General features: G+C 54.1%; 7 protein-coding genes across 7 annotated transcripts; 4 read left to right on the forward strand and 3 right to left on the reverse strand.

Moving 5' to 3' along the window:
* Nucleotides 1-1890: 1890 nt before the first annotated feature.
* PHYSODRAFT_555853 (hypothetical protein) lies at nucleotides 1891-3572 on the reverse strand (the record flags this gene model as incomplete). Its single annotated transcript, XM_009523276.1, has 5 exons — nucleotides 3276-3572; nucleotides 3041-3198; nucleotides 2836-2955; nucleotides 2625-2768; nucleotides 1891-2545 (listed from the first exon to the last, which is right to left on the reverse strand). Exons 1-5 carry the CDS (start codon nucleotides 3510-3512, stop codon nucleotides 1891-1893), a joined length of 1314 nt encoding a protein of 437 aa, XP_009521571.1. The 5' UTR covers nucleotides 3513-3572.
* Nucleotides 3573-3807: 235 nt separating this feature from the next.
* On the forward strand, nucleotides 3808-4480 carry PHYSODRAFT_285181 (hypothetical protein). Its single transcript, XM_009523277.1, has 2 exons — nucleotides 3808-3831; nucleotides 3914-4480. Exon 2 carries the CDS (start codon nucleotides 3927-3929, stop codon nucleotides 4287-4289), a length of 363 nt encoding a protein of 120 aa, XP_009521572.1. The 5' UTR covers nucleotides 3808-3831; nucleotides 3914-3926; the 3' UTR covers nucleotides 4290-4480.
* A 537-nt stretch (nucleotides 4481-5017) lies between these two features.
* Nucleotides 5018-7250, forward strand: PHYSODRAFT_350280 (hypothetical protein; the record flags this gene model as incomplete). Its single annotated transcript, XM_009523278.1, has 4 exons — nucleotides 5018-5182; nucleotides 5253-6508; nucleotides 6588-6791; nucleotides 7067-7250. The coding sequence occupies exons 1-4, from the start codon at nucleotides 5048-5050 to the stop codon at nucleotides 7248-7250; spliced, it is 1779 nt and encodes a 592-aa protein (XP_009521573.1). The 5' UTR covers nucleotides 5018-5047.
* A 311-nt stretch (nucleotides 7251-7561) lies between these two features.
* PHYSODRAFT_482072 (hypothetical protein) lies at nucleotides 7562-9457 on the reverse strand (the record flags this gene model as incomplete). Its single annotated transcript, XM_009523279.1, has 1 exon — nucleotides 7562-9457. The coding sequence occupies one exon, from the start codon at nucleotides 9455-9457 to the stop codon at nucleotides 7562-7564; it is 1896 nt and encodes a 631-aa protein (XP_009521574.1).
* Nucleotides 9458-12619: 3162 nt separating this feature from the next.
* Nucleotides 12620-12904, forward strand: PHYSODRAFT_422204 (hypothetical protein; the record flags this gene model as incomplete). Its single annotated transcript, XM_009523280.1, has 1 exon — nucleotides 12620-12904. A coding segment is annotated over one exon (285 nt), but the record flags the coding sequence as incomplete, so codon positions are not given.
* A 335-nt stretch (nucleotides 12905-13239) lies between these two features.
* Nucleotides 13240-19019, reverse strand: PHYSODRAFT_327204 (hypothetical protein; the record flags this gene model as incomplete). The annotated part of the gene is made up of 2 exons (XM_009523281.1): nucleotides 13240-13595; nucleotides 18758-19019. The coding sequence occupies 2 exons, from the start codon at nucleotides 19017-19019 to the stop codon at nucleotides 13240-13242; spliced, it is 618 nt and encodes a 205-aa protein (XP_009521576.1).
* A 3798-nt stretch (nucleotides 19020-22817) lies between these two features.
* PHYSODRAFT_297616 (hypothetical protein) lies at nucleotides 22818-23351 on the forward strand (the record flags this gene model as incomplete). The annotated part of the gene is made up of 1 exon (XM_009523282.1): nucleotides 22818-23351. The coding sequence occupies one exon, from the start codon at nucleotides 22818-22820 to the stop codon at nucleotides 23349-23351; it is 534 nt and encodes a 177-aa protein (XP_009521577.1).
* Between the last annotated feature and the right edge of the window lie 1117 nt (nucleotides 23352-24468).

The raw sequence follows: 24468 nt of genomic DNA on the forward strand, positions 1-24468 counted from the left end.
CGCACGAACGAGTAGGCGCCCGAGACCCACTGGGCCACGCGCGCGTGCGCCGCGGCGCCCACGTCCGTGGCGCTGGGCGGCAGCGCCAGCACGGCCTCCACGCGGTCCGAGAGCATGAGCTGCACGTCGGCAGGCGTGGCCACAGCCACGTGCGGCACCTTGGCGGCCACGAGCGCAGCCTCCACGGCCGGCGAGCAGAGCGAGGCCACGCGCAGGCCGCCGGCCTGCAGAGCCGCCGCGGTCTGCACCAGCGCGTCGGGCGCGCGGTCGCCGCAGAGCACCACGAGCGGCGTCGATGGAGCCATTGGAAGGGAGGAAGCTTGGTCGCTTGGGGGCGGGTGCGATTCGGGTATGAACTACTGGAGCAGCGCTTCAGCCGGTGGGCCAACACGGCAAAAGAGTGGATCAGTGGCAATAGCTCAGGCGATTGGCCGAAAACGGGTCCAGGAAAATCGGCGATTGGCTGAAGCGAGAGCAGCTGTTGCGAAACCTGTGTCAGATCTGTGTGGAGCGGGGCTACCGGATGTGAAGCACCGAGAAGACCCCGCCCGACGGTGCGTCAAGCGGCTTGGAGTCCCAAGTCGCACCGGGGTAGTACGCATCAAGACGTTTGGGTACTGTATGTTGTGCAGGGGAGGTGCTGCACATACTGCAGTTGCCGCCAATGCATTGCTGATACCCAGCGACGGTGGTTCAAGCGCAGGACGACAACACGCTGAATCTGTGGCCCAGCAGTTTCCGGTGTTCTGAACACCATTTAGTGTGCAGCACACGTGCTGCAAAGGCTTGATCTACAGCAGAGCTCACAACGGGTACCCGAAAACCGGGTACCCGTACCCGTAACGGACGGGTATGGACGGACGGGTACCCGATTTAGTTTTGAAGCAGCCTCGGGTATCCGAAGTTCGGGCTGAACCATGCAATAATTCCCATCCAGATTATTCAGGTATTGACCAGAGCCAAAGAGCGAAGCACGGCAGATCGAAGTGAAGACAATCGCAAGCTTATAGCTATCTTACCTTTGTAGTCTACTGAACAGCGCTCTGGCCACTATTACCTGTGAAGTTGGGCTGTTTTCATACATGCACGCAGTGCCGTACTGTTAGACATATGACCGTACCGTTAGATCATCCATAACTGTGCGGTCACCTAAAGGAGGAAGGCTAGATCAAGGTAGATCTTAGCTTAGAAGCTTAACGTGAACGTATTTTACTGCAAAATGGCATTTCGCATCATATCCTTGATGGACATGCCTACCCGCAACTTCGGACGGACCGATATTTCGGGTATCCGAACGGTTCGGATCTTCGGACGGGTCCGGGTACCCGAACTTCAGACAAGGCCCACATGGGCGGATTCGGGTGCCATCTGCCGAGCGGTCCGGGTAAGCTGGTGCATACTGTTTGCGACCTCTGATCTGCAGTGCGTGTATAATTCCTACGTGCTGAAGTACCCAAGCATCTCAACACTGTGGTTATGAAGGCATGTGCATGTGTTTGGCAACGCCCGAGCTGCTGCCGCTTAGAGGCCTACACCACCGCTAGCGCTCACTCCGACGAGAAGCGTGATAAATCAGCCTGACACGCTCGCAAAACTTCGACAAGGAGAGAAATCTTGGAAAGTTTTGAAGTATTATTGCTGCTACAGTAGTGCGGATCGTCGATCTACTTAGGAAAAGGCCTCCTCGGTGCGCTGCAAAAGAGTATCCGTTGTGTGTGCGTACTTTCACGTTAGCCGTTCAAATACGGAGAAAACGCGCTACCGGTACTACATTTCTTTCATAGAGTCAGATCGCATTTGGCATACAGTGACTGTCCGTCTGGGCTTGCTGCTAGATAACCCTCACGATAACAGCACGTTCGGCACAGCTACCTCGTCGATATAACATTACTACTTGTTATCGACGTTACCATCCTCACTAGCGCAAAGGAACTCAAATTCGGCCATGATGGGCACGTGGTCGCTACCGAAGACGGAGTTGGGGATGCCGTTGTAGTTGCCATGGAGACCAGATGGCAGGCGACCGGAACGGTTCAAGCTGTCTGACATCGCTAAACGGTTGAACCAGTTTCCAGGTCCGTCTTCTGCGCGCAGTACACTCTCCGGTGGAATCTCCAGTACTCGCGAGGGCACCAAACTGCTCTTTGAGTACCAGATGTAGTCGATAGTCCAGCACCGCCGGAAGTTCACTGTCGTGTGGGGCGGCTCGGCCTTCTTCCCCTCTTCCACCTTGAGAGACTGCAACGTGTCCTCAGAGTGCTCCAACGCACTCGCCAGCGCGTTCGGCTTGTAGAAAGCGTACGCGCTGCGGAAAGCTTCGTTTACGCCCTCCAAATTGGGCTTTTGCATGAAGGAGTTCTCCATGTACTCGTAAATCGGCGATTCTGGCGAGTTGTTGAAGTCACCGCAAAGCACGATAGGTACACGATTCTGGCCAGTTGCGGTACCAGACAGCTCGCGCTCGTACTTGTCCCTCACATCACAGCTCATCCGGATCACTTCTTCCTCCAGCTCAAACAGCTCAGCCATCTGATGGTCCACCTTCCTGAAAATGGGTCAAACAATTTACAAAAAACGGTAATTAGCTCCAGCGTCATCCGGTAGAGAGAGTTCGCACAACGTACTTTGCGTTCCACCACAAGTGCGTGCATCCGACCAAAACAAACTGCGCAAAATGACGCATCTTCAGCAAAGCCAGCACAGCAACGCGGTCGTGCGGGTCATGGTAATTCACGGCCTCAAACTCTTTCAGCTCGAACTTGTCCTTCCTGGGCATCACCAAAGAGCTATCGTCAACCAGTAGCGCAAACGTATCAGTGCAATGCCTTCACTTACTTGTAGAAAATGCCGCAGCCGTCATGCTTCTTTTCGCCGGACCAGTTCGATACGTGGATCGACGGACGCTTGACGTACACGCTCTCATATCCTCGGTCCTGTAACTCCGGCTTGAAGAAACTGACCATCAAAAGCGCCACCATTATCCTCAATATTTCACACTACGCCTCAGCACAATAAGCTGCAATTACAAAACGGCACGTACGTCCAGTAGTCACTCAATTCCTCGAGACAAAGGACGTCGGCGTCTAGAGCCTCCAGCTGCCTCAGCAACGCCATCTTGCGGTTCTCCCAATTGAGACTCAACTCCAACACGTACGGAAAGTGGTTGCGTGTCGCCAAGTTGCTGGCCAGGATGTTCAACTGCCGCAAACACATAGGCACATCAAGTCAGCGACCGGTATGGTTCACTCTCATAGCGCGTCCTTCAGTGGCTGTACCTGCACCACCGTGATCTTCTGCTTGCTAAGCTTGTTGGGGTCCGCCTGCTCGAGCTCCGTAGCACAGGGCAGCAGCCGCGCCGTCGAGAGCGGTCTGGAGCCGGAGCTGCCCAGCCTTCGGCAGCGGAAGGCGCGCCAGAGCTTCGCGTTGTGTCTGGACAGCGACACGGACGCCAGCATTGCCACGCCCATGCCCAGGCACACCGCCGCGGGGCGTCCGGCGAGCGACACGCTCATGGCGGACGGTCCAGAAGAGAAGGAATGCGCGTGCCTCGGTCGCTTGGACCGGCCGCGATGACCTCAACGTTCCCCTTGCGATTCCCTGATCGTCATGCATATGTAGGGGTCAGGTTGATGTGCGAGACATAAGTTTTTTTAAGTAGCGTTAATGTGGACCACCTTTAACCTCTTATTTGGGGTAGTGTACACTATACTACTTTTCGGTTACTTCAGAGTGCTCGGTCTCCGCGAATGGCTGCCATCCATTTGCCACGCACCGCCAACAGCAAAGCGCGGGTCATTTTGGATTCAGGTTACTGTCAGTCCAAAGCTACTGGTACGTCCCGAGCCGTCTGCTGTTGCACTGGGCTGCCTCCTCCGGGTGCTGACGCGTTCTCTCTCTCATTTCTTTATTGCAGCCCTCTATCCAACATGTCCCTTGTCAACAAGCCGAAGACCGTCGAGGCGGAGGAGACCCGCATCCACCGCATTCGCATTACGCTCTCGAGCCGTAACGTGAAGAACCTGGAGAAGGTGTGCGCTGACCTCAAGCGTGGCGCCGTAGACAAGAACCTGAAGGTGTCGGGCCCCGTGCGTCTCCCCACCAAGATCCTGCGTCTTACCACGCGCAAGTCGCCCTGTGGTGAGGGTACCAACACGTGGGACCGCTTCGAGATGCGCATCCACAAGCGTATCATCGACCTGCACGCCCCCTCGGACATCGTGAAGCAGATCACGTCGATCTCGATCGAGCCCGGTGTCGAGGTCGAGGTGACCATCGCCGACTCCGCCTAAGCGCGTTGTCTGTGAGTGGTCTCCTGGCCTGTTCTTGCGCTGGCTAGCGCACTCCACCCAGCAGTTCGGGGCGTTGCTTGCTCCGCCTCGCGACTCGCGAGCGTAATGGGGGAAGGATTGTACTTAACACCTTGGAGGCGTCAATATAATTCCAACCCCACGACTTTGTGGGACATCAAACTGTGGCGCTTGTGTGTTTGATTTGTTGGGTTTGTGATGTGGACATGTCATGGAAACGCTGTTTGGGTTTGCTAAGAAGACAGAAACAGCAAAGTTTTCAAACGCTTCGCTCTTGTAGAATTTGGAGGGCGTCAGAAGACCCAGGATGTATGCACTGGTAATTGCAGCAGCACGATCGAAGGCGAGCCGCTATAGTGCGTTCAGGCAGCTGTACGCGAAGAGCAGTCTGGTACTCCCCACGTTGGATAAACCTGGAGCAAGTACAGCAGCCTGGCAAGTTTGAGGAATTCCAATCGGTAAATCCGCGAGTCCATGACTATTCGCCTGCATGCCAAAGCACGAGTGCCACCAAGGTTGCCACAGCGGGATCACGATCCCGAAACGAGGGAAGCAGGCATCTTCCCTCGTTTAGCTCACCACGAAAGATGTATCCTGTAGCCACCGTCCACTGGAAGTGGACGCTCGCGCACTTCAACTTTCGCTAGCAAACGGCAGAAGACATTTTCAGCCAATCGTATTGCGAGATATTTTGCGGTTTGCGTCCGTACCGCGTCATTCGCTCACCCGGCATCACGTCAATGGGGACGACCTCCATGCGGCTCCACCGCTGCCTGCAGGCACCCGTGCGGACTTGCAACCGGCGCAATACATCCCCTTGCACCCTCCAGGGAGTTGCAACGCCGCACTCCATCCTTCAACCGCGTCCACCGTTGGTACGTCGAATACGCGTGCCATGGAGTGAAATGACCAGAATAGTCGAGAATTCTGACGTTGGTGCTGTAGCGAGAAGCATCGACGTGGGCGCTGGCCGCCGATGGTCTGCAGCAGAAGTGGAAGGGACTGAAGCAGCGCACGGCATGGCGCTACAAGACGCTCAAGGATAAAGACACGGCCATTGTCTTCAGCGATGAGAAGCAAAAGGAAGTGCACTTGAAGCCGCGCAACCGTCGTCTGGACGACCCCCTCGCCTGCCACAATGTGCTGGCAGCTGCGTCCACCTCGAGTTTGAACGGCATTTTGGGAGCCACGTCGCCCGAAGACTCGAGTCAGTTCTGCAGGACGATGGTGGGCTTCATGCTGCATTCATGTACCCCGTCTGAGCGAGCGAAAGTGCTCGACGTGCTTACCAAACAGCGGCTGGAGGAGATCACGATTGCTAACCGCGCGCTGGTGGTCAAAGCTATCCAGCGCTGCTTGATGTCACCGCTGATCCGTGACAAGGCAGTGCTGCACAGTGCGGCGAAGGATGTGGTTTGCGGCACGTATGGATTGGAGCTGTCGGTTCTGAAGGAGCAGATTCATTCGGATGAAGAGGCATTTATTGACACCGCGGGCCACATTCAGTTCGAAGATGGTGTGGCTCTCGGAAAAATCTCGTTTCGGCAAAGTGCCCATGCACCAGAAGAACCTCCTCACTCCGGAGACCTCACTCAGCTCATTTTCGGAAACAAGAACATCACCGAAGTCGTCACAATGATGCAGCATATCGCGGTTGAGAGCCTCAAAGTGAAAGAGCAACAGCCGGACCTGGTCAAGGTTGTGAGTGATATCGATGACACTCTTTTCCCGGGTTGGATCGATAAGCGTTATCCGCTTCACATCCCGTACCCTGGCGTCTCGGATCTGTTCGCTAGACTCTCGCGCGGACTGGCACAGGACGCAAATGGCGACACTGTGCGTCCGTCCATCACGTTTCTCACTGCAAGACCCCGCGGTTGGCTGAGCGTAGGACGCTATTTGACGCTTCAGCACCTGAAAAGTCTTGGCGTTCCCAACGTAACCGTGCTTAATGGCTCGGTGAAAGGCCTCGTGAGCAACGAGAAGATCGCCAATCTCAAGCTGGACAACTTCTCTCGCTTTGCAGCGCTGTTCCCTGAGTTCAAGTTCGTCTTCTTCGGCGACTCGGGTCAAGGCGATGCCCTGCTGGCATCGCGCTTGCTTACAAGCTGTCCTGAGCAGGTGCTGGGCACTTTTGTTCACGACGTGAATCCTATCTTCGCACTAACAGGAGACGGCGGCAGGAAGCGGGCTTATGCTGCGTAAGTGTCGCGATTTTGTTTGCGTTGTGATCGAAGGAAGCAGTTTAACTGACACTCGTGTGTTTTGATATTCACACAGAGAGGGGGTCGAGTTTTTCGGGACGTACGCGGGGGCTGCGCTGGCTGCATACAAAAAGGGTTTGATCTCAGCGGCGGATGTTCTGGAGGTCGCAAATGCTTCTGAGAAAGAGCTAGAAAACATTCTCTTTGTAGGTCCCGAAGCGGACACTCTGAAGACTGAGAGGCGCCGCGAGTTGCAGCAAGATGTCGGTCGTATTGACACGTGCTTGCATGCCAAGGAGGCATGAGCGACACCTTAGAGAGTTTAAGACGCTTGTATCCAATCAAATTTGTCGTTGTCTATAATCCTCTTGCACCAGCCACCGATTCCGATGGATCGCGAGGAAGCGCGAGCGCGAATGCTGCGCCTGTGGGTAGCGCTTGGGGCAAAGAGTGCTGCTCGTACCTCGATCCTTACCACGCAGAGGTGAGTCGAGCCTTCATCCGTCGCCTCTTCCTGTCAACCGGGGCTAAATGCTAAGCTCATTTGTCGTACAGCACCATGGTGCACGCAGACGCGCTGATGGCCAATGCAGGACAAACGCTGTTCGCCTGCTCGAACCTCGATACGCCTCTGGGAACATACAAGCATGCCGTCATGCGGGATCAAGACATCGTTCAGCTGGAGCGGCCGCTGACTACTGCAGAGCTGCGAGGCTTGGTGCTCAACAACACCACGTAAAGTGTGAGGCTTCGTGTCCAAACAAATCTACAAAAGCGTTATCATTCTCTATACACCTTCATCTTAAATAGTAGTGTACGCGTCTAGGCGCTGCAGTGCATGAGGCACTGACCTCGCCGAGACATTGGGGGGAAAGTCATTAGGGTCTGCTTCAAACTCGTTGCGGGCGCGCGTTGGGGATGAAACGACACGGCACAACGAGCGCAGTTAAGCAGAGCGGGTGGGCCCATGGAAAAAAAAGCACGGAGGAGCTTGGGCACCATAGTCGGAGGGAGAGTCATCATCACACTTGAGTCATCACGCTCGGGTCATCACAGACGGAGAATCATACTGGGTGCCGTCAGGGACATCGCTGCCGCTGGTGTCGGTGCCGGTACGGTACTGCTGGTGGTGGTGTTGCTACCAGACCCCACATTATTGGCAGCATTGCAGGCCTTGGTGTTCCATGTCGGCGTTGGTGCAGTGCCCACTGAAGATTCGCGAATTGCTGGAAAGACTGCAGTCGCTTGGGGATGAGGCGACAGGGACGAAGACGAACCCGACGACGACAGTGACCCACTGCTTGCGCTGATGATGGAAGGCGCGCTGCTCTTACCAGTGTTAGCAGCAGCAGCACCCGCAACCATTCCGTCCTTCCCATTGTCACCGGTGCTACTGGCATCGCGCAGTCGATACAGCACATTGTTCGACAGAGCTGGCCAGTCAATGATCAGGTGGCGAATCGACTGCTCCACGCGAGACTGGAACCTGCGCACGAGTGCCGTTGCGATTTCTTTCGGCAGCTCCGATCGGTGCTTAAGTGCAGTGCGCTTGAGCAGATCAACCAGTTCAGTGAATGTCATGAGCACGCCCATTTCCGCGCGCGCGTGAATCACTCGCACTACACCCGCTTCGTCTTCGAACGGGATGTAGTTCGGCTCGCACGGCATGTTCAGCTTGTGCTGCTGACGCTTCTTCAGACGACGATGGAGTGCCGCGAAATGAACTCCGTGGGCCTTGGCAGCATTGCGCAGGCTCATGCCGTGGATGGCGACGTCCTCCATAGCACGCTCCCACACCTTCGCCGGCACAAGGTTGCTCTGGCGATAGTTACGGTCACTGGCGTTGCTGTCGGAATGTCCGTTGCTGCTGCCGGAGCTTGCCCTGCGGCGGTACTTGTTGTCGTCTCGAGGTTGGCGTTGCGGCTGCTGATAGTAGCCTAGACGCTGCTGCGGCAACACGTTCTCCCCGCCGTCAGCCACTTCAACATCATCCCAGCCGTAGGCCGCGCGGCGTCCCTGTATAGGGCTGCGGTGCCGCGGTGACAACGGAGGTGGAGCTGCAGGCTGGCGGTAGGTGCGGTTCTGGATCCAGCGTAGTTGATCTCCGCGGCGTTGATGTTCGAACTCATACTGCTGCTGCTCTAGCTCATAGTTCCGGTTGTAGCGCTCCTGCTGCTGCTGTTGGGACACAGTGCCGTTCAGGCTGTTGCTACTGAAGGTTCTGCTTCTGCTGCGGACGATGTCGTCCACGTCCACGAAGTTGTTCTCGCTCTTGAACATGGCAAGCCAACCTGCGGTCGGGAAGTCTGCGGGGAGCGCGCGGCGTCCGTTGTGGCCTACAACCGCGCGCACCACATCGACGATGTCGGCGTCCGCGTAGCCCTCAAGTCGGTGGAGTCGGCCGTCGCTGGTTTCATAGTCGTCATACTGTTGCTGCTGCAGGAACTGTTCGCGGAGGATGGCCACGATTTCTTCGTTCACCTCGGGCGAGAGCTCACACCCGGGCGGCGGCGTCAAAACCGCCAGTGGTGCTACCGCCGGCAGGGGCAAGTTGTTGATGCCGGTGGGGCTGCCGCGGCCGAGCGCCAGCGGGTTCAGGCGCGGGAAGACGTAGCGGTCGCCTGGCAAGCTAGCGCCACTGCCAGCGGTGACTGTCGGGGCCGTGATTCGGATGGTGTCGCTGCTGCTCGGGCTGGTGGAGACCACTACGGCGGGGGCCGACCCGGGCAGCGACCGGGCCACCGGCGGCGGCGGCAGCGGCGGCTGGGGCAGGTGGCGCGCCTGCTGCAGCGTGCGCTGGCGCACGAGTCGGTGCAGCGCGGTCTGCTGCAGCCCGAAGGCCTGCGCGGCTTGGCGCAGGGAGAGTCGGCGCTCGACGACGGCGTGGATGGCCTGCGCCCAGACGCGGTCGCTGGCGGGGCTGTCGGGGCTCCAGTCGCGGCGCATGCCCGGGGTGCTCATGGCGGGGGCTCCTTCTTCTCGCTCGGAGGCCAGGTCGCAGCGGAGAGCAGCGGAGGGCGAAACACCTTCGGGGCTCAGCGGCAAATTGAAGACTGGATCGGGGTCGAGGACGCCGCGGCACTTGTCCTTTGTATGGAACAGGCCGCCGAATACAGCCGAACGATACGCTGTAACGAGAAGGAGCGACAGGGCGGAGAGTAACATGTACGGTAGGATGCAACAGCAGCGGCGCGGCTTATGACGGAGCAGAGGCTGGGGTCACACGCAAGCCAGCGTATGCCGTTCCGAAGGCTATGCCTGTTCGGTGGGGGATTTTAACTCAGTGGGCGCCCCTAGCCCTCGAGCACGAGCTCTTTGCTAGAAAGGGAGGCGACGTTTCAGCGGGGTTCTTGGCTTCCCGCACAGAGGACGCGCTTGAATCGATTTGGTACGTGTCCTTGCCAAGGCAATGGCGCAGCGGCCCCCGACCAACGTTGGGATCGAAGTCCAACGAGTCGCCGGCCAATATCGCGGGCCCCATCAAGGCCCTGAACGAGCCGCGCGAGTCGGTCGGTCTGAAAAAGGTTCTTCACTGCTTGCGTAGGATTCGGGACGCAGCAAGCCGGCGCGTCCATATCTTTACCATCTATTCTGCGTCACATGCGGCTCTAGCGCCACGAGGGCCTTCTACGCTTTTGCGTTATGAGCTGCGGTTGCTCGAGCAGTATGCGTAGGCCAGCCACCAGCCCGAGTCCAGGGGCAGGCCCAAATTGAGAGAAGCCGTGCTTCAAATTGAGAACCGCCAGAAGCAAATTGAGAAAACCTCCAATCCCGAATATGCATATCATCTAATCACCTTCAAGACCGAATATATCGTACAGAGCAACTGACTTGCCCACTCTAAGTTGATCAGAAAATTCCATCCGGAAAATTTTGGCCGGGACAGTGCCCTTTTTCTTGATCTCTCTTGTTTTGATTTTGGTCGTTTTTGTTTTGATTTTGACTTCTCTCAATTTGGCCTTGAAATGGTGTAACAATATTGTCAACAATTTGTGTGTGAAATAATATCTACCCGGCCGACCTGTCGTCCGACCGACGCGTCCAACATGTTTTTTTTACGATGTATAGTGTGCGGTAATGACTGCATCACTCACACTGGGGCGTGTCTAAGGGGAGGCAAACGCACCGAACAGTTTTGGTTTTTTGCTACTATAACGGTTAGGACACGCTGCGCCTCAGCGGATATCTGCTGCCTGCACTTGTTATTACCATTATCATCACTATTTTTGTGAGTATTATACATGTATTACTGCACAAGATATTTTAATTCTTATACTAGAGATGCTCTAAGAGCATCTCCAGCGGTTGGTCTCAAACACGGTTATAATTGATGTAGGCAACATCATCATGTTGCTATTGGTATTGATTGCAACGGCCACTGTCGCCGCCACTGCCATGCTATAGCTACTGCGGCTGCTACTGTCACTGCTACTGTCACTGCTACTGCCACTGCTTCAGCCCCTGACACTGTCACTATCGCTGCTACTGCTACTGCTGCTACCCCATCTCTAGTTTTATTGCTATACTACTGACATTCCACTATTGTTAAAGAAATTGCTTTTGATATTGCTACCTGTGGCGGGCGTTACTACTGGTCACTATTACTGCTTATCCCTACTGCAACTACAGCTAATAAAACTACTATTTCACTATTGTTAATGGTATCTTTGATGTTGCTACATGTAGTTCATATCTCCTGCTATCGCTACTGCGACTTTTATTATCTGCTGCCACTGCCGTTACCGCTGTTATTTACGCTATAACTACGAAATCAGCATTGATAATGGCTTTGTAATGATATTGCCCCTACTTTCTTCTTCACGCCGGAGAACGACTGCCAAAAGCTACTTCATGGTTTTATTATATATTGCTGCATAATATCACTGGGCATCTCATGGCTTGCGCAAGCCAAATTTACAAGTAGATGCCGTCTGAACATCGCCGTTCCCACAAACATACCGATGATCTTAACTTCTTATCGTCGTCTAGACTTTGTATATCACTCTCCTTAAGTAGTGGTTCTCACGGTTGACATAATTGCAGGTTGCAGGTTTGCACGACTAGCCAATCAGAGCAAACCTTCAGGGTTCTAACCGTGAGATCATGAAACCTGCAAGACCTAAGGTTCACATTATTTTTATCCAATAGGAGAGTAGTAATTGCTGGCTGGCTGTAGTTGTTGCTACTATTCTTTGCAAGCCGGATGGTCAAGGAAGGAACTCGTGCAGCTACTGACCTGCTTCTCGAAGCCCGAGTCCTCTATGCCGCTCTACAGGACTCGAGCGATGAGGACCACAGTGGTGACGAGTTGGATGACATCAATGTGGTTACACAGATTCTAGCTACACGCTACTTATTTCGTAGCAGCGTCCTCAAGTCGGCCGAGTGGTACCCTGCAAGGATTTTCCTCAAGAACCCCGTTCGAGCCCGCCGTGACCTTCGAATTAGCATCGACGGCTTTCGCTTTCTGCTCGCGTCTGTGATTCACAACCCTGTTTTTCAGCGAACTCCAGGAAAACAGGAGCAAGCACCAGCCCAGCTTCAGTTAGAAGTTTTTCTATACTCAATGCAATCCCTTTCATACTACCAGATATCTTAGCACTTTGGAATTGGAGAAGGTATGCTGTAGGTTTAGATATGCGAATCTACTTGTACTTACACTATGTTGCATGTACTGCTCGAACTATGCTAGGAACCGTAAAAAAATTTAATGACCGTGCAGTCGAGGCTGTTCTCGCGCTGGAGGGAACTTTCGTCCGATGGCCCACACATGATGAGCGTCAGACCATCTCTGAGCACGTGCAACGAGCTACGGGCTTCCCCAGATGCGTCGGTTTCCTTGACAGCACAACTTTCAAGCTCAAATAGTCACCCAAGGTCGATGCCGAGTGCTATTTTTCTCGGAAAGCGGATTACTGTTTAACGGACAAATTATTTGCGACCACAGGCGCCGGATTTTATACTATCAGGTGAGCCATGCATGTTAAATTCTTAACGGTTTGAAATAGCTCATCGTACTACTGCAATGCTTAGGTCGGTATGGCGGGATCGGTTCACGACAAGCGCGCCCTCTCGTTCACGGGCATGGCCACTGACCCCCGCGGGTTTTTCGGTATCAACGAATATTTGCTGGGCGATAGTGCGTACGGGGTCAGTTTCCCGTTCGTGGTCACTCCCTACAAGCGGCCTGCTGCTTTACTTCCTGACAACGCTGAGTTCAACTTCCGGCTTGCCACTCAGCGCATTGCGATTGAACACTGCATCGGAATTATAAAGGGCCGATTTCCCTTTTTAAGTGAGTGTGCTACCTACCTGTTGGATGAGGTCGACCTCATCCGAGTTTGCAAGCGCCAACGCGCGTGCTTTGTGCTTCATAATGTATGCATTGAGCTACGCGAGAAACAGTTCGACCCTGTTGCTGAACAAGACCAAGGTGAAGATTGGGTTTGTGAGATCGATAATCCGTACGATCCTGATCACTACCTTTCCTCCGATGATCTACGGATTTTAGTTCAAGCTGAGTCTCGTCATTTTGTTTAAGACAAACTGCTTTTGGAGGTCACTTGCCTAATTAATGCAACACTTAGAAAATGAACCTCATCCTTTGAAGAGTTTTATTTTAATGCTTCTCCTGTCATATTGCAGTTACATTAGACCTGACGAGCTTGCATCATGCGAGCGTGTTCTAACTCTAGTTGCTTACTCAGCAAATCAAACTGCTGGTCCATTTACTTTTCACGCAGACGCATTTCTTCGCGTTGCAGCTCTAGCTGCTCCTTTTGTAGTTCCAGTTGCTGCTCTTGCAGCTCCGAGTCGCGCTTGTGTCTCTTCTCGCGGCGCTGCGACTTCTCTTCATGAATTAGCAGCAAGGCGTCGTGCAAGTTGCTAGCACCAGCAACTGTAGTCGCGCCAGCGGGCGTAAGAGCCCGTTTGCCTAGCAAGCCCTTACCGCTTACCTGGCTGGGTACTGGTTTCGCAGCCGCGCTGCCGTCCTTCGCTAGGTCATGGCGTCCGTCTGCAGCCTCGTCCGTGCCAGCCGCATCATGGGATTGACTTGAACTACTGTAACTACTGTCGACCTGCCCTGCCAAAAGCACCCGCCCGGGTTCCATCAAGACGGGCGGGTTTGCATTGTGGCGCTCCCCAAAGATGTCGTCCATTTCATAACAAAATGGACATTTCTTCTGAAGCATCTCTACAAACACCACAATGCATCAATATTAGATTATGATGATGATGATGATGAGGTATATTGGATAACTGACCTTAGTCTGAATCCTAACAACCCTATAGCCGATGTTTTACCTTCGGCTGTCCCTCTCTCTAGTCGACAGCTTACTCTTCGGTGCTATAAACTTCCATAGCCCACTCCGCGTAGCCCCGTCGTGCCAGCTGCGCTATTCGATGAAAGTTTGCACTGAAAGCCTCACTGTGTAAGATGCTCGTTTGTTCTGTTTCGGTCGCCAACTGTGCTAAGCTGCGGGAGCTTTCGTTGGCGGTTCTGGGCAGCAGGGTCCATGACGGTACCCTGACTTTGTCTGCTAGCTGCCGACACTTGTTAAACCATATTCGTAGCCGTGTGGACTTCGGGGGCGTTCTGGCGGCCAGCGCCCTTATCAGCAGGGCATTGTCTCCAGCAATGTGAATCCGTTTCTGCTTCTGTCTGTTTGTCTCGCTGAGAACATGAAAAAGCGCCACGAAAGCCGCGGTGTTTAACGTGCATTTGGGAGATGGGATCGCAATGCTCGTGCCCCAGAATACTTCTCCGTGTTGATCTTGACCGCCTTGACGAATCAAGACACCGCCTGCTCCGTTTCGTCTTGGGATTCCGCCCGTGCAACCATGAATCATGCCGACTACCTGGCAAGATACTGCTGGTCCGCCCATTGTAGGCGTCGTTGCCTCTTTCAGCAGCCTGGCGTATATCAACTTTGTGATTAGCCATTCCACGTAGGATTCTTGCGTGAGGGGCGTATCTAACGCGACCTGCGTGTAGGTGCGCCGAAGCTTGGCCCTCGTTCTTGCAATCACCGCCTCGCCCTCGGCTGCTGTTTCACCGTTCGGGTATAATGCATCCAGTCGACAACGCCAGATAGCTCCAATTGTAGCCGTCACACCTGCTCTCCAGTATTTATTTGCAAATTCTGCCACCAGCCCTAGTGAACCTTGCGGCAGCTGACCTCCCTTCTTAGCATTGCGCTCAACATGGGCTCGCAGTCGTTCCGGGGGTAGTTTAAGCTCCAAAGTAAAGATTTCAGATAGCGGCCCAATGTCTGGGCCTCCATTTAGCTGCAGCCAGCCTTCTCGAAAACAAGCCCATGCTGTTCGAGCCACCGGACACGCCCAGAAAATGTGGGAAGCTGTGCTTGTGGCTCCACACTCCGGATGCGGGCAGCTTCTTGAGGTGGTATGCGGATTCCACCCACTACATCTCTGCAGTTTGAGCCGATGGAGGAGCTGATGGTCGTATGTTGTAGTCCCCACAATATGACGTATCGGCTCCCATTTCAACTCATTCAACGCCTTGCCCATTCGGCAATGTTCATCGATCCACTTATTTCTTGCTCTCTGGATAATACGTCGCCCTTTGTTGGCTCTTTGAGCTGTGATCTTGACTTTATACCACCTGGTTGGTCTTGTCCACCTCCTGTGACCAGTCCAAAGTGGTGAAATTCTGGATAGCCATTTGTGAGGTGTACATATTGTTCTGTTCGACGAACTTCCTATCGCTGCGGCCACAGCGTTCTCGACACTTAGTGATGTGAGATCGACTTCTTTGGGTTCCGCTTGCTCACTTTCTACATAAAGAGCCACTGCTGGCTTCAGAGCCAGATTGAATTCGTGCGCCCCTGCTGCGTCATGTTTAACAGCGATCGTCGAGAACGTCACAGGGGTTGCGTAGTTCTCAAATTGGGGTGCTTGGCTCGGTTTCATCGGAAACCCAAACGTTGGCGAGGTCCACAGTACAATACCCGGCCGGATCCACTCCGCCACTGCGATATCTCCTATTCTGGTCCGTTTGTTTGCAATGCGATTGAATGCAAGTCGAGGGTTCCGCTCTTTGTCGTTGCCGTGAAGGCAGCGTACGTCATAAAATTTAGTGTCCATTAGCCCTTCCGCAACAAATGCCCCACGCTCTTGCTCAATCAACCTTTCGAGGTGCCCCACTGGTCCATTGAGAAGTGCGGTCAGGTCACACTGCAGACCGCCATTTCGCGACTGAGTTCTCACACCATGGCGAACCTTACACTGAGTACGCACGTTTTCTCTGGTCACTCGTATTGCCTCGGAGGAAGACGCCGCATAGGTATATCGGAACCATTTATCTCCGGTGCTCCAAATTGAATCTCCCAGGCAGCTAGATGGCGTTCTTTCCGGTGTTGGAACGAGGTAGTCGAAATCTCCTGCTTGATTTTCAGCCCTCAGAATATCCCCAGCATGCTTGACCCTCTGATCCGTGGAGAACGCCCATCTCTCAACTGTTTTCACGCTGAGCGTGATAAGTTCTGTGGCCAGATTGGGCATGGAAAACCCAACTTCCTTTGACGAGGGTTCTGCTGCCTCGCTTCGCAACCAGCCTGTTGTATTGGACGTGGGCTTGGCAAAGGAACTTTTCCAGATGAAGTTCCGAATCCGCGAGCTGGCTTCCTTTAATAAATCTTTTGTAGGCCACGCGTGTTGAGCTATAAATTTAAGCTTCGGCAGGATTATGGCATTCGCAAGCTCTGCTCGCTGGAAGACCGAGTTGGTTTTTGATGTTGCCAGTACAAGTCGGGTTGTAAGCGACTTGAATGCTCTGGCCCATGCACCCTTCACGTCACCAACTGCATCCACCCAGTGATTCAAGTATCGACACTCCTTTTTAGTTGGAATCAGGAGGCTTCTTGGGTTTTCTGCGGGCTTTGCACCACCGAGTGGTAGAGCGACAGACTTGGCCAGGTTGACTCGAAGCCCTGAATATGTTGAGAACTTGTTCACTATCTCGAGCACCAACGGTTGCTTGGTCTCGTCCTCCACATACACGGCAGTGTCATCAGCATAGCCAGCTACTTTTAGCTATGTGGTTCCATCTACTCCCTTTAGCAATACACCCTCGAAGTGCGGGCACGCCTCAAGCATGTCGTAGAGAATGTCAATCGTGATGATGAATATAATTGGTGCTAGCGGACATCCTTGCCTGATTCTACTTGTGACAGGAATCGGCTTCGACGGGAAGCCGTTCGCCAAGAAAGTTGCTGTTGTACCCTGGTGCAGTTTCCTAATCATGTTCATCATTCGAGGAGAGCAGCCTTTGGCTTCCAGCACAGCAAACATGAAATTCCGGTCGATGGAATCGTAGGCTTTTTCGAAGTCTAACAGCAGTGCCTGCGCTTTGCTCTGCACTGTGTGCCACGCCTCGGAGGTTTTTGCCGCTTCCAAGAGTTCGATTGCTGTATGAAGTATCCGTCCTGGCACAAATCCGTACTGTGTGGCATGCACTAGGCAGGCGACGCACTTACGCATTCTCTGGGCGTAAACCTTCATAAGCATCTTCTAGTCGCTGTTGAGCAGCGAAATGGGTCTAAAGCCAAGTGGATTTGTGGCATTCGGTCGCTTCGGGATGCTGAAAATGAAAGCTTCAGTAAACGTAGTCGGGAAAAACCCACTATCCAGCCACATACCAACCAGACGGGCGAGAATCGGTACCAGCTCTTCTTCGAAGTCTCGATAAAAAGAGTTTCCTAGTCGATCGGGTCCCGCGGCCTTGCCGCGTTTGCATCGCTTGAGCGCCTCTCGTATCTCAAACTCAGAGACTTCTTCATCTAACCATGAGAGATCTACCTCGGCCCACCTCGTTTTCACTTCCTTGAGTAACGTGTTCGGGTCTGTGCCACGCACCGCCGTTGAAAATTGGTTTCCAGTTTGCTGCTAGTATTTCGGCCTGGTACACCTCGGTCCCGGTGGTGTTAGCTAGGCCCGGCTCCAGAATCGGGATGGTATTGTCTCCAAATTTCGTCGAAACTCTCGCAAAGAAGCCTTTTACGTTTCGAGCTGTGTGCTTTGTGTGCTCCATGTTAATGTTGATCTGGCGTAGCGCTTTTCGTCTAGCTGTAAGTGCCCGGATTTTCAGCTACAATCTCTGAGCGTTCCTCCGCGTTCGCGGTGCTGGGCTCCATTTCCTTCTTGTCAAGGCGGATGGATAGACGCTTGATCTGCTTTTTAAACCCTCGATTCATCCTCTTTCGGCAGCACCGCTTCAATCCACGGAGTTCTTGGGTTAGCGAGGTCTTTAACGAATCCCATACTGCTGCTGCCTGCTCCGCCGGCATTTCTGGATGCAGGTTAGCTTGAAATTCGCTTAACCTCGTACGGATAAGGCTCTGACCTGCGGCCAGCGCATAATTGGGGAGTGGGTAGACGGTGGCCTGCTTTCGTATTCTTTTGGTTGAAGCAGGATTTTGGAGATGAATTAACACTGCTTTATGATCCGAGTCCAGTGGTGGCCGCATCGTTTCCGCGTGACGTATCCAGTCCAGGTGAGTAGTTGAGATGTACCATCGATCTATTCTGCTGGAGCCAAGCTGATCCGGAGCTACTGTATACTTGTACGTGTGAAAGTTGGTAGCGAAGGCTTTGGCTTTCTCTTGATCGCTGTTCGGTGGTTTCCAGAGGTCCACTGCGTCGACTAATTTCCACTGCGTGATGAGAGCTGTCAGTTTGTCTGACGCTGCATCCTTTGAGGAGTTTCCTGAATTTCTGTCCAGCTTTCTATCAACCACACAGTTGAAGTCTCCTCCTGCAATAATTGGCACACCGGGTGGTAGCGGCACGCTTCGGAGGCTGTCGAAAAATCGTCGTCGATCTCTACCGTCACTCGGTGCGTAGATGTTACGTAGCGCAAACTGAACCCCCTTTATATGGCACGTCGCCATGACTAAGTGTGGAGTCCATAGTTCCTTCCGCCATTGTTCCAGGTTGCTTGCACTTCCGTAAGGGTTAAGAAGGATTGCTTGTCCACCTTTTCTTCCATCCGCTCTAGTCCAGAGCGACGCGGGCTCTGCTGCGGAGGATTTGAATCCCCAAGCGTGTTAGTACACGCTAGTCGCCTTTTCGATTTCGTTTTGATGCAAATGGGTTTCCTGTACGAATACCAGGTCTACCACTCCATTCTCATGCCGCTCTCGGAATCCTTGGAACCAGCTTAATGCATCAATATTAGTTCGGTTTGTACAAGCATTGTTTTACATCGTATTTGTTGTGGCTTACCTTTGATGGTCGGCGGGTCTGATGCTTGCAGCCCAAAGCCAGACTGGGCAAGCTTTAGCTTGTACTGCTTGTAGTCCGATTTCAACTCGCTGCACTTGGTCTTGCACTGCTTCTTGTTCTTACCATAATTGTGCTTGGCCAAGAAGTCACTCGCGCCTTCGTAAAAGCGCTCTTTGACACCCGTTGTGTAGAGATTGAGGTGGTTGCTCAGATAGTTGATCAGCAGATGAACCTCGTCTGCAGTCCATCGTTTGTTCGTCATCGGCTTGCTTCGTCTGGTTGGCGTGGGCCGGCGGAAGATGGTATGCAAGTTCAGGAGATAGAAGACGAGTGGCGCTCGGCACTGCCACTGTTGGTGGCGCACGCTGTCAGCAGAGCTGCCTGCTACATACTTTTAGCCAATAGATATTATCTGAAACCTGCAGATCAAACCTGCAGCCGTTGCCAGAGTACACCGTGCAGGTTTCAGCGCTCCCTTCTGATTGGCCCATTTTTCCTGCAACCTGCAAAACTACTAAGCGTGAGAACCACTAGTATATGTAACTTGTATTGCTGCGTAATTAATATCAATATGAAGTATTAATATTTCTTATTCAGTAAAATGCTATTGGAATTGTTCGCTTGCGTCAAGATCACTGCCCGCTACCACTGCAACTGCCCTACTGTCAATGCCACCGCTACTGCAACCGCTATTAAATAATGGCTTTGCTATTGATATTGCTATCGCTATTTCTGTTATTAACTTTTTTCTGCTCGCCCCACGACCAGGAAGAAAAACTGTCAAGGTCTACTCCGTGGTGCGTGAGTTGTTGCAACTCAGTATGATGCCATCCAACGAGACTTTTTCGCGAACCGCACCTGTTAAGATATCTCTATTTACGAACGAGCAGTTTACACGTCACCGCAGTCATGAAGTACGCGATGCAAATTGGCTTGAAGGCGCTAATCTCGCTTTGTTATGAGCTCATATGGCTCTAATTAGGTTCTTGCTGCAACAAACATCACGCCCATCTAATCGGGTACTTTTAGGGTTAAAGTGCACCACCATGGCACGAAGGTGGCTTGTCCGTCTATCAATCAATGTCTCTTCTGTACCTACTGCAGCTCAATATGATGCGACGTCCAGAAAGCCACTGATATGACCACCATGTCGTCGATCGTCACTACTACGCTGCACACACGTGCAGAGTCCAACTCAGAGGGGAAGGTGAGTACATGAGTACGAGCTAGAACCGTTGCATCGCCAAGGTAAACCTCGGGGGACCAGCTAGTGCCAGCCCAACAGAGACCGGCTTAGGGAGAGGACATTCTTAGGCAGCCGGCGACCCGGGCAGGTCTGTGGGCCTGTCCTCACGCCTTCTTTAAACCCGAATGTAAATACAGGGGTGAGCGTGGACCCTTCCTGCACGGACACACCCATCGGGTCCGCTCCAGGTCCACCACTCCACGGCCAAGAGGTCATCAATAGTCCCCTCGCGCCCTCGTGGTCGCTAACCACGCTCCCAGCCACTCTATGACACCGGAGATGAAGACGTGGACTTGGGTCGCCATGTCTACGGGATGCGTCGTGATGCACGACACAAGGTGTCGTGCGCGCTGGATGTACTCAAGCATGGACATGCGTCCTTGCTTCAACACCAGGAAGGCGGAGCGCTGAACGCTTTCATCTTGCGGCGGCTCGAACGCGAGCCGCAAGTTCGCCTTCATCGATGCCATGGTCGGGAAGCAGGAAGCGTCGGCCACGAGCTTGCCGAGCGCCCACTCCTTCGTCTTCCCCGCCAGCTTGGACAGGAGAAAGCGCGTGCGCGCGAGCTTGGTAGACAGCTGCCGAACTTCGATCGCGATGTCCACCTCGCAGAACCAGCGGTTCAGGTGAAGGCGGCCCTCGCCTTCACCGCTGTACGTGGAGACATCGAGCTTCACGATGTCGGACTTGTTCTTGGTCTGCGTGGGAGTCAACACTCGCTGACGGAGGTCAGCGAGTTCACGCGCCGTGAACTCCTGGGCGGCCAGGCGTTGTTGCTCCTCGGTTCCTGCCGTCAGCAGAGTCTTGATCACAGCGTCACCAGACACCGCTGCGAGGCGGTGTAGCGCCTCCCACTCGATCGCCGACAGGTGAGGAAAGCTGGCGTGCTCCAGTGAAGTGGTAGTCGTCCGGGGCGCGTCAGGCATCGACGTGTCGTTCATGTTCATCACGATCTTGGGCGTTGGACGGATTAGCGAAGTGCTACCAGGTGTAACGGGCTAACTGCAGCCCGTTACGTGCTTACACAAGCAGAGGAAATAGTAGGCAAATTGAACTCTAATTGATTGATTGACACGGCGTAACCGCCGTGTCCACTTAAACCTATGCTGAGTGTTGATTGGCCATCGTGTGAGCACGAAGGCGACTGTGTGACGAGAGCCCGTCACAGTGACGAGCACGGTGGACGCGGCGGAGGCGACCAAGGACGTGCCGACGTGGAAGCAGGGCGAGACGACAATGACGAAGACACGTGCATCGAGGCGACGAAGTACACGTACGACATCGGAGAAGCCTCCGAGTGCAGCGAAGACTGGCACGACGACGAACCGAGCGGCGAGTGCGAAGTCGCGACCAGCGACAGCAAGCGCAGTGACGACGACGAGCAAGCACAGTGACGACGACGAGCAAGCACTCGAAGTCGACACCTCGACGAGATGATGACGAGCGGCGAGACGATGACGATGGTGGACGACGAGTTGCTGAGAAGCAGCGTGGATCTGGACGTGATGACGAACTACGTGAGCACGAACCCGTGCGACGACGAGCAGGTGGACCGACGCTTCAACTTACCGATGTAGACATCATTGACGCGCAGCGGAAGAGCCGATTGGTGAAGCGCTTGCTGGAGTTGGGCGAACACCTAGGGCGGAAGGTGACAAAGACGTTTGGGTTGGTGACGGTCGAGACGCAGAAAGGGAAACGGGTTGTATTACCTCCGGCGTTATGGCCAACAGTGATGAAGGAGTGCCATGACTCCGTGTGGGCTGGACACCTACGGGCACCTCATACCTACGCACGCATTACACATACGTATTTGGTGGCCGAACTTTATGCGCGAAGTGAAGCGCTGGGTGGCAGGCAGTCAGGAATGCGGGTCTCGCAAGGCACGCCCGTGAGAGGTGATCCCTCCACTGAGAAGTATATGCGGTGGGGACGTTGGCGGCAGATGGGCTTTAGATGTGGCTGGTCCATTACCGACGTTTGATGGTGGTGAACGGTATGTGATAGCGGCAGTCGATTACGTGACTCGAAACGCTGTGGCAACGACGGTGAAGCAGCATACCGCGGAGAAAGTTGCAGCGTTCTTGATGAAGAATGTCGTACTGAAGTTTGGCGCCTTCCGAGAATTGTTGACGGATGAGGCGCCGGAGTTGACCGGCAAGGTCATCGAGCAGCTGGTGATTATGCTGCAGGCCCAGCCGATCAACCCCGTGCCTTATCGCCCGCAGATGATTGGGCTAGTAGAACGGATCCACCCCACGTGGAAGGACTGCATCGCTACCTACATCAACGACGACAAGCAGAGGGATTGGGATGTTTGGGTAGATTTTGCTGTGTATGCGTACAATAGCGACCAGCACTCGACGGCGATGTTGTCTCCGAACGAACTCGGAAGCTCCGTAACCGCAACGACCTACTACGAGTTGCGAACGTGACGGAGGCAGGAGCACTGGCGAACGATCACCGACGGCTGGTGGCGGCCATGGAGAGCAGCCATGTATGTGCTGAGAAGACAAGGAGGCGTGAGCAGGAGCGCCAGGCACGCTACTATGGTTGAAAGGTGCGGAGGAAGCGGATGCTTGAAGTTGGCGACCGCGTGTGGCTGTACAAGCGGCCATGAGGCCCCAAAGCGACGAAGCTGGTACATCCGTGGCTTGGGCCAGTGAGGATCGTGGAACCAGCCGGCTTTGACAATTACCTTGTGGAGCGAGAAGATGTGGAGCACGACCCTGAGCAATATTTAGCACATAGTTAGCTACCATCAGCCAGCTACACTAATCGAGGCAGCAGCTGACATTGAAGCGCAGCTTGAGCATGAAGGAGCGCTCGAGCTCGACGGTGATGACGGGACGGACGGAGCGTCTGGTGGAGCAGCGACGGCTCCGGTACGTACAACAGCAGCTGTTGGAACTACGAAACGGCGTCGATAAACAGTGGCAGGTACGAGCACGAAGCGACCGGACGAGGACGTGGTGGAACTACGACGACGACGGAGAAGGAATGCAGCAGGACAAAACCTCCTCGAGTACGAGGTACAACCAGTACAGCGAGACGGTGAACAACGGCGAGGGAAGAACGGAGGTCGGCGATGGATTACGGTCAAGGAATACGACCGCTTGCTACAGGCGGAAGGGTCATGGAAGACCCTACTCATGGAGAAGTCGTGTCACAGGTGGGCCAACCAGGTGGACCCATCTGCCGCAGCAGGCTGCGGAGGACGATCACGAGACGACGGGGGCGGTGACGCAGGGCGACAAGGAGCAGACGTCCTTGCTGGATGACAGTATGACAATGGGCGGCACGGGGGCGGTCCAAGTGGTGGTGACGGAAGCTGCGGACAGCTCCTGAGTGGCCACAACGACGAACAGTGGCACGGCGAAGGGCACGACCGAGCTGCAAGCAGCAGCCTGTGTCGAGTCGACTTTGAAGGACGGGGCTGGAGAGCCCGAGCAGCGAGCGGAGACCGCTCATTACGAGATCTGCGCCGAAAGACTCAAGCATTACGAAAGTAGACGGCTAGAGCGCAAGACGGCGAGCGAGTCGAACAACGCGAGCGGGCTCACGAGCGGACTCACGAGCGCGCAGCACACGGAGCGAGAGCTCTCATGAACGAGGGAGAGGCAGACGAACGAGGGACTTGACGGAAGCGCTTAGCGTGGAACCGGCCGAGCTGGTGGAACCTGCGTGAAACGAACGAGAGCGTGATCGTAGGTTAGTATTCACAAGAGAGGTAGGTATTAGCTTGCGTGGTAGAAGAGTTTTGATAACCCCCTCAATAAATTCGGTCGGACGCACTGTGGCGGGCGATCGGGCGCAGCGACGAAGTATTGCTGTCGGCCAGAAGGTGTTGAGGTTGCAGCGACGTGAAGTAGGACCGACGCAGCGCAGCTTTTTGACTTGCTCAACAAGCCGAGCAAGATAACTGGCCTGCTTCAGTAACATTTGGGGCAAACAATACAATGTGGATGCATTCTAATCGGAAACCAATTTACTGAGAATGGCGACTCAGAAGTATTTAACCATGGTAATACATGCATGTAGCACATTAAGCCGCCAGTCTAAAGCTGTAAGGGTGAGCGCCACGGCGTGCAGCCACTCTGGTTCCGTTGTGGTCTGACAATCGTCTCGAATAGGAAAAAAGAAAACACCATCAACTGCTGAAAGGTGGTATGAACTCATACAGCACTGCTTGACGGGTTGCTGGTACGCCGTGAGAAGCTGCGATGGAAGTTAAGGTCGATCTCATCGTTGGGCAGAGGCGCTGGTGGACTAGTGCCAGCTGGAGCTGGCCGTGCAGTTCTCCGAGAAGGCGCTGCTGCAGGAGCTGAGTAACGCGTCACTGCTGGACGGACTCGATCGGCGAGCCGAGTCACCACTAGTATGCTACTAGTAGTAGCAGTATAATACTTGATAGAGTGACCCCCCCCGTAAACGAATATCACATATATTTTTGTCCATCAGTGAT

Source organism: Phytophthora sojae (genome assembly GCF_000149755.1).
Source record: "Phytophthora sojae unplaced genomic scaffold PHYSOscaffold_2, whole genome shotgun sequence".
Classification (NCBI taxonomy): domain Eukaryota; phylum Oomycota; class Peronosporomycetes; order Peronosporales; family Peronosporaceae; genus Phytophthora; species Phytophthora sojae.